The sequence below is a fragment of the Eublepharis macularius genome, chromosome 8, assembly GCF_028583425.1.
Source record: "Eublepharis macularius isolate TG4126 chromosome 8, MPM_Emac_v1.0, whole genome shotgun sequence".
Classification (NCBI taxonomy): Eukaryota; Metazoa; Chordata; class Lepidosauria; order Squamata; family Eublepharidae; genus Eublepharis; species Eublepharis macularius.
In genome coordinates, this window is record NC_072797.1 from 49,670,837 (window position 1) to 49,688,167 (window position 17,331).

Consider the following 17,331-nt stretch of genomic DNA (forward strand, 5'->3'; position numbering starts at 1 on the left):
CTCCCAGTACAGAAAACAATAGGTCATATCAGGTGCAATATAATATAATAGCAGGATTTAAAGCAAAGGGCTTTGCCAGGGCCACGTGTTCCAATTACAGAGAGCTAGCAGTGCCATTCAAGTATTAAAGAATTGGACAACTCCATCAATGAACAGCAATGCAGAAAAACTGGATACACAAAAGCAGCTGTATAATATTGTTGCTTAACTATTTCATGTGTGGAGAGCAACAGATGAGGAATATGAAGACGATGCTGCAGACTGCTTAGAAAATTAAAAGCATCCATTCTTTTTCATGAGATGATGCATTTTGTGGCAGATATTTGCATCAAACAGAAGATGGGTGCAGCTGCACATTAATACCTATAAGCAGAAATGTGGCAAGAGTTTATATGGTGTGATTATAGATTTCACATTAAGTCTGAGCCAATGGATCAAGAAAGTGAATGCATGAAGAATGTGTCTTGAGACCAATAAGGTTATAGATTAAAAGCAACATAAAAATTTGCAGTCAGGTAATAACTAGACATGGGCACGAACCAAAAAATTTAATGAACCTGTGGTTCATGGTTTGGTGCCGCCGCCAAACCTGAACAAATGAACCGTAACAAACATTTGCCGTTACTGAACTGGTTTGCGGTTCGTGGGTGTCAGAACGGCCCCCATTGCACTTAGAGAGACAATATTCACAGGGAGTGTTTAGCAGGCTCTCCTCCAGCCAGCATCCAAGTTTGGTCAAGATTGCAATAGGGATCTTGGAGTTATACCCTCTCCAATCCGAGGCCCCCAGGAAACTCCCACTCAATACAATTAGAGCCAGCAGTTAACGTTGGCCCAGTGTACAAGGGGTTGGCCATCAGAACTGCCTATCAGGGTTTGCAGGGATGAGATTGGAATGCCCATGGCTACAGAACACCACCTTCCCCCTCCCTGCCCCAGGTGTCTTCTCCCATGTAACCAATTGTAACCAATTTGCAGCTCCATGGTTGGAAGGAAGACCTGCCGATCAAGGTAAGCTGGGCTTCGATGCAGGTTTCCAGGGCAACAGAAGGAGTGCAGACAGAGTTCAGGCATCCCCCCAGCTCCGTTTCCAAGGGAATTGATTGATGGTGCCTGACTGTCTGGCTTCACGAACTGCGGGTGAACGCAATGAACCGGGCTTCCAATGAACGCTGGTTCATTGGCCATAGATCCTCACGAACCACCGGATCGCAAACCGATGATCAGGCGGTTCGTGGGGTTTTTTGGTTCGTAATGCGGTTCATGCCCATGTCTAGTAATAACTAATGAAAATCCAACCCTAATCATGCCCATTCTTTAGTATAATCGATCTAAATAATCTGACTGCAATAATGTTCAACAGCTAGCATGTCCTAGCTAGCATTTCTGTGCACAGCTTTTCTAATGGTTGCCAAGCATGGGCCTTTTTAAAAATCATGTGAGCTGTTTTATTCTCTCAGCAATGCCAGCCAGGAAGGGGAAACTTTGCTTGTGCCTGCTGGTGGGTAGGCAGAGTTGTACGGACTTGTGGGGGAAATAGAGGCAGAGGACCAAACTTTTGCATCCTCCCCAACAATAGGTTACATATCTGTAATATAGAGGGAGAAAAAAAGAGGCAAATGCTTTTCTTGTTTTAGATTGCAGGCCGGGCGATACAGATTATTGAAATTTAGGCATATTCATGCCAGAAAGAAAAGACAATCATAGCGTTTCACCAGATATTAGCAGCTACTGTGGATCTCCTTGTGAAGATTGCCTGTACTGACACTTAAATTTTGGCAATGAGCGCTTCCAGGAGGAAAGCCTTTATCCATCAAGGACAACTTAGGGCCCAGTTACTGGGCTTAGACGGAGTAACTCCGCTTAGGATTTCACTGTAAGATACTTGCAGTTGTTAAATGCAGCATTTATGCAGCCATGTGTTTGTTCTAAATTATCCCAAATTTAATGTTTGTATTTTAGCTACTAGAACACAAACATGCTGGCATCTGTGACACTTCTGCCAAAAGATGGAAGCCATAGTGTGCCTGCATGGGAAAAAATATAGCTTGCTTATTATTTTATGCCCTTCTTGGAAATTATAATGAGATTCTGTTATGAATTTAAGATGAGGGAGCTTATTAAAAGGAGCAAATTATTTTTTAAAAAAATCCTTCTTAAGAGGATGATTTTATACTAATATTTTTAATCCCTAAAATGAAAGAAAGCAAATTGCATATGTATAATGTCCATTGCTTTAGAAAGACTTTTAAAAAAATGACAGATGCCTTCAAACTCTAGCTTTTCACAACACAGAAGAGAGCCACTTACTCAAAAGATCTGAGGAACCAAAATCTTCACCTTTAGATAAAGGCTATCACTCCAGAATACAGTATGTAGCAGAACAGTAAAATGGGCTAAGGACTAATGGATAATCAGTTCCAGATTATCCTCTAGTCTCGATACAAGGAATCTTGAGGAAGTCCCATACACGTGGATACATTTTCTGATTGAGATTGTGGCATGACTTTATCTGGCTATAATAATTGGCAGTTTATTCCTTCAGCTGATTCAAGCTTTTCTTGGACTGGACTGTTATAGTCTACAAGTGAATCCCCTTTCAAACATTACACAAAACTACAGGGAACCAGTTTTCTATGAGTAGTTCCCATGCTGGTGGGGAAATGTTTACAATGTCCTAATCACATGAATAGGGAAGAACAGCATGTATCTAGTGCCTGGAACTGGTACCTTACTGGATGGGTGTATTCCAGTTGTGTGTGTCGCACAACTGGGGCACAGACATCACCTGTACTGAGTGGAGGATGCTAGATAAGAGGAAGAACACCAATTATGTACATGGTTGCCAGATTCATCTGGAACGGAAGCATCATCTGTTGGTCAATGCTTACATCAATATACTTTGTTTATGGCCCTTGATTGATGTTTGAGTTAAGGCCACAAGCACATTGGATATGTGAATATGTGGTTTTTTGAGTGCATTTTTGAGCTTTCTTTACCAGTGCAAGATGTATGGTGAATGCACTATTCCAGCGCAGATGGGAGCTGTTAGATATGGGGGTGGAATTTATCAAAGTTGGCCAGTATCAGCCGAAGATGGCAGCTACTTACCTAATCTCTTTAGCATCAAAAAGTTGACAATGGAAGGACCATTCTCTCCCCCACTGTTACAGTGATATTATGCAATAACAGATCGGTAAGGAACAAAACTACCTGTATTACTAGGATGCTGTAGGAAGACAAAACAGACATGGCTTGCATGTGGTTGCAGGAAAATGACATAGTATGTCTGTACTAACTAACTCCACCTGGCGATGCGGTCCTATACCAACCTCGAAACAGTAGTTGGGAAGAGGGGTTGCTATTATTCTTCATGAGTCTTTCAAATTCTGTAGACTTCTGGTACAAGCTATAGCTGGGATTGACTGTAAGCGCCTTTCATTGGGAACTAAAGATAGAATAGATCCAGAGGAGTTAGCCGTGTTAGTCTGTAATAGCAAAATTGAAAAGAGTCCAGTAGCATCTTTAAGACTAACCAACTTTACTGTAGCATAAGCTTTCAAGAATCACAGTTCTCTTCATCAGATGCGTGATGTATCTGACGAAGAGAACTGTGATTCTCGAAAGCTTATGCTACGTTAAAGTTGGTTAGTCTTAAAGGTGCTACTGGACTCTTTTCAAAGATAGAATAGGTATTGTTTGTCTACCGACTTCCCAGTTCCCCAGTAAGCACCCTTTCTGAGTTGGCAGAAGTGCTCTTGGATGTGATGTTGGAGACACCTAGAATGATTGTTCTGGGGGACTTCAACATCCGGGCTGAATGTTCCATGTCAGAACTGGCCCCAGAATTTATAGCTTCACTAGCAGCTCTGGATCTCTCTCAAATAGTGATAGGCCCTATGCATGAAAGAGGCCGCTCCTTGGACTAAATTTTTTCCACCGAGTCTTTGAGGGAAAGTCTTGTTTCAGGACTGGAGATTCAGCCTGAAGCACGGTCTGACCATCATCTGCTGAAGGCAAAAGTGAATATGGTCCCAACGCCCTGCAAACAAAAAAGGAGGGGACTGTTTCATCCACAAAGGCTTATAGATACTTCTAGATTCTAAAATACCCTGGGGAATTCTAGGGTTCCAGACACATGATCTATTGAGACTGCAGTAGGAGCTTGGAATGCGAAGCTCCTTGAAGCTATTGACAACATTGCTCCTCATTGACCTCCCTGACCCGTGGGATGGAAGTCAGCCCCATGGTTTACCACAGAGCTGTGTGACCTGAAGAGGGCTGGAAGATACCTGGAAAGACGCTGGCAGAAAACTTATGCTGAAACTGATCGAGTGTGCTACAGAACCTGCTGGAAGACCTATGAAGTAGTGATGAGAGGAGCACAGAAATGTTATTTCTCTTCAACCACTGCATTAGCTAGTTCATGACCATCCTAACTGTTCAAGATATTTTAACATCTTCTAACTCCTAAATCTGAACTTCTATAGTCTCAAGAACAAACAACTAGCTGTGAGGATTTTGCAAAGTTTTCTTTCAATAAAATAGCATGAATATGCTCTGATCAGGATGCCAGCTGTAATATTGATAAGGTGGAAGTAATGCTTAATATACCATCTTCTTAAAGTATGGACCACTTTAAACCAGTTACAATGAGAGATCTTGACAGAATCCTGGCATCTGTGAAGGCCACTACTTGTGCGTTGGATCCTTGGCCATCTTGGCTGTTAAAATCAAGGAAGGACCACATAAATGTGCTCTTGAGGTCAATCGTAAATCAGTCACTAACTCAGGACTACCTGCCACTCAAACAAGCAGTTATCAACCTACTAATTAAAAGACAATCTCTAGACAAAAATGACGTGGCCAATTATTGCCCAGTCTCTAATCTGCCCTTTTTAGGCAAAGTGATTAAGAGAGCAGTAGCTGACCAACTCCAGGTCTTCTTGGATAACTCTAGTGCTTTGGACCCTTTTCAGTTTGGATTCAGGCCAGGCCATGGGATAGAGACAGCTCTAGTAGCTTTAGTGGATGATCTCCATCTGAATACAGAAAAGGTCATGCTTTGTTATGACTCCTCTTGGATCTATCTGCAGCTTTTGATACAGTAGACTATGTCATCTTATTGAGGAATTTGGAGGCAGAAGTGGGCATCAAAGGATGTTCCTTTTATTGGAACAGACTCAAATGGTCACTGTCAGAGAACAGCTATCTTCAGAGTGGGAATTAACTTGTGGGGTACCATAGAGCACAATTTATCCCCTATGTTGTTCAATCTCTACGCAAAGCCTTTAGAATTCATTCATAGCTATGTAATTGGCGCCATCAGTATGTGGATAACACCCAAGTTCTATATCTCACTATCCAAATCATAGCAGGATGCAGGAGAAACCTTGGGTCACTGCCTGACAGCTGTGGTCAAATGGCTGAAAGCAAGCAAATTGAAACTGAACTCTGACAAGACAGGAATGATACTCGTTGGAAAGGCAGAAACCTTGAAGGACACTTTACTCCACTTTAGATGGAGTTCATGTAACTCTTAGAGACTCAGTTAAGAGCCTAGAGGTTATACTGGATCCAGCGCTATGGCTAGAAAAGCAAGTTAGGGCAGCTGCAAAATGCTTTCTACAACCTTAGTCTAGCCTGGAAGATGGCCCCCTAATTTGACAGAACTGACCTGGCCACCTGGATCCATGTCATGATAACATCAAGACTTGACTACTGTAATGCACTCTACATAAGTCTCCCCTATAATGCTGCAGCTCGATTATTATTGGAAACTAGGAGAAGAATGAATATTACTTCCATTCTGCCGTCACTCCACTGACTACCTATCAGATACTGAGCCCAGTTCAAGGTATTGGCTATCACATACAAAACCCTTCATGGCCTTGGTCAAGCATATCTACGGGACTGCCTCTCTCCCTATGTTCCACTATGGCAGCTTTGCTCATCTGAACAAAGCCTTCTGTATTTGCCAACTTGCATGTGGGAGAAATCAAGACCTGCCCATACATACTCACCTTATGGAACAACTTACCTGAAGAGGCCAGGAAAGCTCCCCTTTCTGCAAGTGATGCAAAACTGAATCATGCAAGAAGAGTTTTTTTTTTTTACTCCCATCAGATGGCTATAGTGTAAGGAAGTGGTCTCAGAGGGATGCATCAATAGAGGGATAGGAACCATAATAATAAAGTCAATGTGCTACTGTTTACGATCTGTTGCTTTGTGTATGATCCTGCTGGGTAGTTCTATGTTGTTTAATGTTATTTAATGTCTTAGAACTGCTTATGCTCTGTTTCAGCATTTCTTCAACTCAGTATTGGATTTCTGCTGGTTTTAAATCTCTGCAAATTTGCATTTGTAGACCCTATTACGTTGTTTATTTTAATGTCCATGAAACTGACTGTACTACGTCACACTGTAATCTGCCTTAAATCTCAAGGAGAAAGGCAGAGTATAAATAATGTAAATAAATAAATATTTATATTGCACAATATCAGCTCAGGCTGAAAATCAGAGCTTGGACATGTGCTGAAGCTATCACAATATAGCATGGAGACTGGAAGAAGCAAGAGAAAGTATGCAGTGACGTCTAGGGGCCACGGTAAAGAGAATGATGTAGGATGTATTTTATCTTGTTTTATGCTTTGTTTTTATTATGTATAGCTGTCTAAGGACCGTTACAATAAAATACATACGTACAAGATGTAGGAACAGCTGGTTTCTGCTGTCTCACTGTGGCCACCTCATGCAATCTTATTAGGCTACAGGGCTTGGTCTTGTATTGTGCTGTCACCAAACCACTCCCACATTATACACTACACCCAGTACATGTTGGGTCATGGGTGTGCAGCCACACTCACAGTCAGAGACATATCGTAAGGGAACTTATCTTTAAAAACACTCGTTTGCTGCTGTTAGGGAGCACTGCAATGGGGAAAAGGAGCATCTAGTTTCCTTTCCACCTCACTTTTGCCAGCAGAAAGGGCAATAGGGTAGGCTTTTCAACCCTTTTCTCTGGCTCTGTGTACCCTATGAAGAACACAAAGAACCAGAGAAAAGGGGCAAAAAGCCCCCCAGTCCTTTTCATTGGTGAAAGTAGGATAGGAGAGAAACCAGAAGCTGCTTTTCTTCCCTTGCAGCACTGAGCAAACAAGTTCTTTTAAAGTTAAGTTCCCCTATGTACATCTGACTGTGAGTCCAATTGTGCACCTATGACCTGACCTGTGTCAGGTATATCATGAAGAAAGGTGTGTTAGGGATAGAGTCCCAGGGAGGGAGTTGCCTGGACTTGTTTCCCAGTTCTGGTAGTCAGTTATAAGTAGTTATGATTTTGACTATGCATGATTACGTATTGCATCCAGTTATCTGCAGATTGCTCTGCATTTTCATTCACACATTGATCCTCAGGGAATATATCAGCAAGCAGATTTGGTCACCTACAGTTCCTGGAGAACTCAACAGCAGCAGAAGGGGAAAACAGGGAGAAAGTGAAGATGGAAGTGAGCTGTGATGAGAACCCATGCTGAATGTAAGCTGAATTTGATATTGGAAACTGAATGGATTGGAGCCAGCTAGCTTTTTAGTCTCCGTACTACAGTCACACAAGTACATGCAGGTCCCACTATCCCACTTTAATGGTCAAAAGGAAACCTTTTCTTCCTTCCTCACCAGCAGAAAATTTTTCTTGATACAATCCATTGGACCCTTTTTCCCAGGATGTTACTGGTGTGATTATTATTGTGCTTATATATTCCATTTTTAGGAAGCTAAGAACTGTTTTACATGAGCCTCCCGCTCGTCTCCCATCCAAGCACATTACCGTTGTAGCCTTAGATTCTCCTTGGCTGGGCAGAATATACAAATGTTTTATGGCCATTTTCCATATGGGGGAGGCTAACAAGATTTTTAAGAGTACTATTAAGACTGCCAGGTTAACACCTGAAGATCATCCCATGTTGCTTTAAGAACTCCAGAGCATCTTCGGTTCTAGCCCTTAACAGTCCAAGCAGCCCATTTCTTTGCAGTGGTGGGAATGGACCCTTTGGGAACTGGAATATTTCACATTCCCCTGATCTTCTGGGCTTCTTCAAACTATAGGCAAGATCTCCAGTTTCAGACATGACACCCCTATGTGTACAACAATATCTGACTGGCCAGGATATCATTTCTTTCTCAATTTTAAAAAAATGCACAAGAGACGCTGTGTCACTAAGAAAGCCAGTAACTTTACTGATTTGGCTGCAAAATACAAATTATACCTTATTTCCAGCAGGAGAAACATTTGAAAATTTCCCTTTTTTGTTCACTAGACAGCTGAATTGTCCCTTGAGATACACAGATGTGATTTTAACTTAGTTATAATGTCTCATCATCTAGTGGCGACAAAGTCCAGCTTATGCCGCTGTAAGCCTTTAATATTTCTTGCAAAATGCTTGTATGCCTCCATTTACAGGACGGTTTTTAATTATCACTGATTGAATGAAAACAAATCCCCAGAAAAAAAATGTAACAGAAGCAAATCATCTGAAGCAATCCAAGTCAAGTGCCTTGAGGTTTAATGTGGGCCTGCATTAGTGACTCCACAGAGGACAATGATGCTGCTGGTTTCCTTTGCCATTGAGCTGACCTCTTTGAATCAAATCGAGGTATGGGTCAGTTGGAAGGTATGAATAGGGCTAGTAAAGCCAAACTATCTGGTTATGATGATAATCAAGCAGGGAATTTGACACAGAAAATATGCAACTCAGCACTTGGATTGCTCCACATCTTTGGTTAAAATATACGCACAAAAGCCTGTGATTATGTTGACAATGAGGCATTCTCGACCGACACCAATGTTCCATCAGTCCTTCAAGGGATGTGTGATGGCAGGGAATGGAGGCCACAGAAGTGAGGATGTCACTGCAGATGGCAGAAAATGGGAGCAGATGAAGTATGCTATGTTTAGGCAAGAGCCTTTATTGAGGTTTCAAGTGCTTTGTGCGCGGGGGGGGGGGGGTGACGAAGCATTTGCCGTCTGGAAGAAGGGGGGCCCAAATCACATTGTTATGTTTGCTAAGATGATGGGTATATAGGCAAAGATAAATGGAAACAATAAATAAGGGTTCGTGACATCCTTGAAAACAGCATAGCAGTTGTTTTATTCTTGCTTTTAGCTTTACCTGAAAAAAGCTCTGAGAAACAGCAGATATCTTTATATTAATCATTAAAAATTCTTAAATTCCACTTCCGGGGAAAATAGAAACAATTTGGTTACAAAAAACAACTTTGAAAAAACACTGAAATGAGTCAAAAAACTTCTCCGGGAAAGGCATCCATGCATACAATATACAAATTTGTGCAGATTGTGTATATCATATCATCGCCACCAGCAATCAGGATTCAGAATTTCATCGATGACACCTTTCCAAAGAAGGATCAGCGACAACAAGAAAGGGAGAAGACACCTCTGAAGGTATCTAATGTCACTTTGTACTGCCTGGACCAAAGTTAATGTGAATACTCTTTTGGGGCGCTGCCCCAAACTGCTTAAATATAAAGGAAATCACACAGTAAGCCCAAAAGTAGCTTTTGCAAATGGTTAAGGGAACAGCTAAAGATAGACAGCTAGAATTTCTAGAAAGCAACGTCACAATTAAAAGTTGTGCTTCTTTTATTAATTTACTCCATTTACACGTATGAATTAACCTTCACTTCCTTGCCCCCTAATACTTGAGCTAGTTTAGTAGCAGAAAGAGGAGGGAAACAGGCGTCCATTGTCATGTGATTCAGTTCTGTGGCTGTACAAAAACCAAGGTCCTAACTGTGACCTAGCCTAGTTGTATGAGCTTGCTTCCAGTGCTCCTATCCACAAACAGGTGCAATGGGCTATTTATCCTTATGTCTCTACTCTCTTTCAGAAGCTCAAGTTTCAATTTTTCTTATTTAGCTCAGGCAACCTGCAAGGTAAACTATTCATATGGCTATTGTTCTAACTCAGAAGACTGACCTCACTGGTCCCACTGACAAATTACCTAACAAAGATAAACCGAGGATTGTTTCTTTTTGATTGAAAAATGACAAGCTACAATTGTGACATATTTGCATATTTCACTGAAGTTGAAAATTCTCAGGTGGAGAATGAGTACTGGGATGTGTAAAGATGAGGGAACTATCTTGGAAACTCCATTTGGGTTTCAGGAGTCAATTACTGGCCCTGTTCTCACTTTTTAAAAATGCATGTGCATCTTTTGCAAGTCACTGTTAGATGCATTATTGGAGCTGTTTTCTGCACTAGGAATATATGTGACAATGTCCTTGTTTCAGCATGCTCCTAAGATTTGCTGTGCCAGCCAATAAAAACTCAGGATGAAACAAAGCAACTGTTGAACCAGCCCAAAATCACAGACCAAGAAACTGGGATTGCTGGGTGATAATGCCAGTGCAATTAGGTACTTGCAGGTAGGTATTGTGGCATAACATTAATATAAGAAATATGGTAAACTCCACCTGATGGCTGGCCAAAGCCTCATACCCTTGAAAAAACTCTTGATATATTTCACAGATGTAAGATAAACATGCCAGTGGACATTCACTTCGTTCAATTTCAAATTAGAGTGATTGTACTTTATAGTGTAAACCCTTTTAGCAACCCTGGAAAAACATTGTTCACCTATCTGCTTGTATTGATGGGTAATAAAGAACAGGTATCCCATAACTTTAGACTTCCCATTCTTTTTTATATTTGCAATAACTCTAAATGAGACAGAGATCCTCATTTCAGGAACAGAGACAGCACTAGCTGTCTTTTGGCACTGAAATGTTCTAGAGGAATTACTCAGATTTCAGATTCCATACACCTCACAAAAATTGGTAACGCTTAATTTGATACATGTCTGACCAGGGTTGAGTCCCAGGACTTTTGAGTACCAGAGCTTAAGCTTGTGAAGCTATATGAAAGATACAAGTGAATCACCATGTGCAGGTGCTTTTCACTTTTTACTGAGGGGCCACAGAGAACCCTCACACATTTGGAATTAGAGAATAAGAATTGAATCCCAACATCTTTTTCTCTTTTATGAAATGATCCCACTGACCGCTTGTCTTTCAAGTTCTATGAGGAGGAAAATGCATTATAAATGGAGACTTTTTGCAATGTTGCTTTTGTGAAACCAATTATGTGACTATAAGGGCAGACTAGCTAGATGTTTCTAGTAGTTTTTTGAGAAGACAAGCAGCCTTAGGAAGCTTCTATCAGTAATGGAGGTATATTAGGTGGAGAAGAGGTGCTTAATCCTTTACCTCAAGTTCATTTTTTTCCTTCACTCAAAATGACTATCCTGGTTGGAAGTAAGACAGAACAGAATTGTTCAATAATGTTCCTTCTGAATGATAATAAAACATGGAGATCTACTAAAATGTTGATGATCTCATTCACTGGGATTCAAGGACATCTTAAGAGGATTAGAGAAGTGAAATATTTAGCTAGTATCCACAAATTTTATTATGAATGAAGTTCTTCAAAACTACTCAAACAAAATAGTAGAGTTCAGCTCCTAAAATTTCCTGGATGGGTATGGCTAGACATGCATTTTTATCAGCTATCTACTGATGATTATCTATTAATGTCAAGTCAAACACAGTATCTTTCAGTGTAGATGGTTCACACAGCTAAGAATGAATAATCACTTGATTGTTCAACATTTGATAAGTGACTAACAACACAATCCTATGTAGAGAGTAAGCCCATTGGTCTATGCCCACTGAATTTAGTTGGTTTAGACTAGCATAACCCTACATAGAACTGCACTACAAGTAATATATATGCACATGTGAATCAGCCCTAAGACTGCAGCAACCTGAAATTTATAATCACCCTGAGCTTCAGAACTGATGACTTTGACCATATTGCTGTTCTTATCTCCCATTATGTTGTCTAAGATTGCATTGATTCTCTACATTTGAATATTGACTCACCTACTTCTCTGAGTTATCAAATTACACCTTGGGGTAAAAAGGGTATGGTTTGGGGTATCATTGTTTGGGTGACTCTTCAATGGACTTTCATCTTCACTCTGCACTTGGGAATATGAAATCTCTTCCAGCTATACACTGGAGCAAATGAGGAAAGGACATCAATTCTGATGAATGTATGGGATGAGGTCAAAGATAAGCCATGTTATGATTTAAATCAGCAGAAGCCACAAGATACTCAAGATATAAATGAGGTAAGAAGGGAGCCTTGGTCAAATGCACAGACCAGTATGCCAGAACTAATCAGTATATACAATGGGTCACCAAATTGATTGCAGATGGATTAGAATGAATGGGCTGCTTTGGAAGGGAAATTTCTAATCTTTGCAGATTAGCCTTCAACAGCTGACTGATTCTGTAAAATGTATGTAGATTAAAAGAAAAACCAAAAAATACTTAAATGTGCAACTGCACAAATATAATTCCCCCACTATTAAGATAACAAAAACTTCTGCTATTACCATAATTATTATATATATTAGAAAGCTATACACAAGCATGTTAATTTCACAGATTTTTTTAAAAGATTCTTAATATTTTATATAATTAGAAATACACATTTCAAAAACCAAACTTCTTCAAAGAGAAAACAGTTATCTTGGTTAGCAAAGCATGGAGTTCTTCATGGCTTACGGTAGTGCTTTCTATACAAAAAAGTCTCCCTTTGTTTCTTTTAGGGCTGTTTAAAATATTGGCAAAGCTATGGAAGGGGAAAAGAACACATTTTGGCTTAAGTAGACTACAAAAAGCCACAATGCTTTGCAAACTCTGTCTTACTTTTTAATATGAAAATAAGGAGAATGTAATTTACATATTTTTATATTTTGTATTTAATAAGTGATGCAGACCCAGGATTTTAAAAATTAAATAGGTTAGCCCTCAAACAAAAAAAATTTTTTTTTTACAAGTATGGTCCTCTTTTAAATGCTTTTGATCTGTTTAAGTGAGTGCCATACTCCAATGATATGCCCAGGCATTTGTGAGCATTTCGGATATATTGGGTGACCTAGATTTTCCATCTTTTTTCTTGGTCACCCAATATCTGGGTCTCCCAAAACATCTGTACATTTTCTATATGTTGCACAACAGCTGCTTTCTCTCTCAGTAAAGATATGCCACAATGGGCAAATGTTTCCTTTTTTTTGTCTATTTACATGTAAATAACGTTGAACCTGCAACATGACACTATCTATTGTAACATACAGTTTGCAAGGGAGCACAACAGTGAAAAGTTAACCTTAAAACCTATTTTGTACACATGTTCTGTTGTACAACTGAAGTGCGAAGCTTATCTCAGCATTGCTGTTTATCCTTAATATGGTATTACTGAGGCAATTTAAAAGTACTTTTACAAAACAGAGTACCTGACTTTTTCTCCCCACACACAGCACATAAATGCATATCGACCCCTCCCTCCCACCCTCTTCCCCATTAAGGTATAGCGCACGCGCGCGTGCACACACACACACACACACACACACACTGCAAGGAAAAAAACCCTAAAAGCTAATAATGTTATCATGTCGCCCATCCTTCAGAGAGCCGCATACGCTTCACGGAGGGACTTTCCCTTTCGTCCGGCGAAGGTCTGGTGAGTCCAATGGGAGAGTGGAATTCATTCCGGTGATCCTCTCTGTCGCTTCCATCGTACGAGCTACTACAGCTGCTCAAGCTGTCAACAGGAGATCTTCCCGCCTCGTGGCGCGTGTGTTGTGGGTATCTCGAGGGTGTGGTGGTACGGTCTCTAGGAGGAGAAACAGGTTCTGACTTGATGTTGAGGCTTTGAGTAGAAGGCAGGGAGAGATTTGTATTCTGAGATAAATGAGTGCTAGTGCAAGCTCTGTAGGAGGAAAGGAAACCCAGTTACAGACTGAGGAGGCATAGAGCCCCCAGAAATGCACACTCAGTCAAAACATCAGTTAAAAGACTCAAACTGATACCAGTGCACATCAAGAAGGGGAGAAATTTTTTTCATAGGGAAAATTCAGCACCAGAACAGCAGAAGCAGTATCTGAACTGGCATATCACCAAAATAATCTTTATGATTAGTTTGACAATGTATCTGAGTATTGTAAACAAGATGAAGCTTATCACATGTGTATACATGAGCGCTTTCACTGAGTGATGTCCTAAGAGTCAGTAATCTAGTTTATATTGCTGACTCCAAGGATACACGAGCGATTCAGGATGAAGTCACATTACCTTTTTATACATGGTAAAAGCACATTGAGATTAACTTTTCTGGGTTGTTTGATCTTGTAAATATCCTGACGTATGCCAAAATGCAAACTCTAAGTGAAATTGCCCACTCTGGATGTGGCAAATCATAATCTTGACAGATATCAAGTCAAACAACTGCCAGTGCCTACCCACACTAAAGCAACCCAGAAATGTCATGTTGTTACATATGGTATAGTCATAGAAATCAGCTCATCTTACTTTCTAAAGCAGTAAAAAAAAACCCAGTGTGGAACAATGGATAATGTGTCAGGTTGACTGAGGGAGATGCAGGCTCAAAATCCTGCTCAGCAACACTCTGGTGATATATAAATCATCCTCATTGGCTGAGTACCAATAGAATGTTTTCAGAGCACCCACCATGGGAGCTCTAGTCTGGTTAGCGGATAATTGTAAAAATGTAAAGAATAGAGAAACATTTCTTCCAAAGGATTGTTGTGGGGGGGGGGGGGGGGTACAAGTTTGCCACTTTTAAATAGAATTACAGCAGCTGTACTTTTGGAAGGGCAAACATGTTGGCACTGTTGAGCCAGTGTGGTATAGTGGTTAGAGTGTTAAACAAGACATATACATTGATTGAATCCCCACTCTGCCATGGAAGCTTCCTAGGTGACCTTGGGCCAGTCACACACTCATAGCCCAGCCTGCTATAATGGACCCCTCTTCGTTCTCCCCACTGTGAGGCAGATTTTCCCACCAAAATTCCGTTTCCCTGTTTTGACTGAGCAGCCCCAAGTAGCATGTTAATATTTGTGGTTTTGACAGTCTGTTTGTCCCACCCTGACACACAGATATAATTTTGGCTTTTTAGCCCAGCCAAGGAACTTGATGGGGAAAAGCAGGACCCCTCTTCCTTTTTATTGGAAATGGCACTAGAGACTGTATAATATTCAAAAAGAGGGACTGAGTAAGTGTAGTTAGGGGATGGAAATGCGAAGGTAAAAATTGGTTGGTATTACAGAATACACTTTGTGTAACAGGCAAAATAGTATCCTTGAAGCTTATTTTCATATATTCTTGGTTCTTAACAGTGTGCGGTGTTTTACTTAGTAATTTAGGTACAGCAACAATGTTTCTTCAGGAAGTTTCCTATGACAGTTCAGGTTTTCAGGAGTTAGTCACTTTTGTTGTGCACTCGTTCCTTTCTTGAAACTAGAGGATACTTCTATCCCCTGAATAGTCTAAAACAATTTCCCCTTAACAACATACCCGGAGTCCTCCTCAGAGCCAACCCCCCTTCAAAACTGGGCTGGAATTAATCTTCTCCTCCTCAGAAGATACAACCTGTCTTTTTTTTTTTTTTTGGCTTGAAAGGGAGTCTCAACCCACTACCAAATAATTTTCGCCAAAACATACTCCCAGTTTTCTGATTTTTGTGTGTAAAGTGTACTTCAGCTTAGACTTTGAAATTTTAGATAGAAGTCTTCGTTGGGACAGTTAAGAGAGTCTTCTCCCTTCACTCTAAAGGTGAACCTGTCTGACTTTTCTTGTCAGACTCCATAACTCCAAATCCTGTCAGAAAACCAACTGACTGCCTTCAGACTGGTTCTAACTGACCAATCAGAGAAGAGAGAGCAGCCTGTAACTCAAGCTCTCCGTTCTAAGGAATAGTTAACCCTTCCCCTCCCAGCTTTCTGATTTTGCTACACTTCGGAAACCTGCTGTTAATTGCAGTCCATCACACCTGCCTATTATTATGAAGATAAAATGAGGAAAGGAAAACAATATAAACTGCTTGGGGTCACCACTGGGGAGAAAGGCAGGGTATGAATGAATGAATGAATGAATGAATGCAGTAAGACCGAGATTTGTGATCTCCATCTCTTCTAAAGCCAAATTACAGCTGCACAGGTCTGATTTATATTGGTGCTAAAAGGAGTAGGGAGAAGAGGTTCAGTACTTCCACCCCTGCACTAATCAAAGCTACCTTCCCTGTTCTTTTATTAATCTATAAAAGGGTGGGTGCCTTTATCATTTTTTTTCTTTTAAGGGCTATAAAATTGTGGATAAGTAGAAGTTTTGATTAGGGAATCCATGCGAGGATGCAAGTTTTAAAGTCCCCTCTCTGCACAGACCGCATGTGAATTGGGGCCCATCCAATTTAAAAGATGCTGGAAATATCCAGTCATGACTTCCATTTGTTTTGGCCCTTAACATTTTAAATAGGATACCTGTGAAAAGATGTATACATTGACACCTTCCTGCAACTAAGCATAGGGTTAACTCAGACACTGGCAGTCTGGAATGTAGTGGAGGTGATTCTGACACACAGTAACTGCTTTCTGAGGGCAAAACTTTATGGACTTTTGGATCCTAAAGAGCGTTTGGAGAGGGGGTGTTTAGAGTGTTGGAAGAGGAGATTAAAATTACGCCCCATGCCATTTCCCCCCTCCAAGCTACTTTTAGACCTGGTAGAGAAAAACAGAATCACCCCCACTGCATCTGCATTTTTCTCTACTGGGTTAACAGGAGCCTGGGAAGGGGAGTTGTGCCACATCCCCCATTATCACAGCCTTAATCCCAATAAAGCTATAAATGCATGAGGAAATCCCATTGAGGAGCTCTCATGTAATGTGCAGTCTGACCCTGAGGCATTTATTATCAGAGCAAAGAATACATGTTCAAACCATGTGCACCACTCTTATTCCACATAACTATCCTCACTGAAAGAAAAGGTGGTGTAGTAATGTGTACCATCTGAATAATTGGTTTGCGCTTGACTGAAGCAAAAGACGCCACTTTCCCCCTAATTCTCCCTGTCAGAAAAGACAACTGATTGCTAAAAAGAAGAAACCTCAACTTTTAATGGAAGATTTCACATCTATTTTGTATTGGGGGGGGGGGGGGCAAAGCCAGTAAAACAAGATGGCTAAAGGGGAAACATGAGGCCAAACTCTAAAAATATATCTTATTATAAAACAAAAGAGTCAGGCTGTCCCCTTTCCTTGGAGGCATGTTTTGTACAAAAGCACCACCTACTGGCAACCTGGTTTTCTTTGATTTTCTTATTTAAAAAAACCCATACTGCTATAATATATATCTTAATGTGACACTCTTTAGAGGCAAGCCACTGAC

General features: G+C 40.6%; 1 protein-coding gene across 11 annotated transcripts in view; it reads right to left on the reverse strand.

Moving 5' to 3' along the window:
* Positions 1-8,211: 8,211 nt before the first annotated feature.
* MEF2C (myocyte enhancer factor 2C) overlaps positions 8,212-17,331 on the reverse strand; it is a 199,391-nt gene continuing 190,271 nt past the window's right edge. For 8 of the 11 annotated variants that reach the window (XM_054986346.1, XM_054986353.1, XM_054986350.1 and 5 more), the window contains one exon: positions 8,212-13,858. In XM_054986346.1, coding sequence (XP_054842321.1) covers positions 13,537-13,858 — 322 coding nt within the window. In that variant the 3' untranslated portion in view covers positions 8,212-13,536. The remainder of the gene's footprint in view (positions 13,859-17,331) is intronic. The other 3 variants (XM_054986356.1, XM_054986352.1, XM_054986351.1) reach the window with 1 other exon arrangement.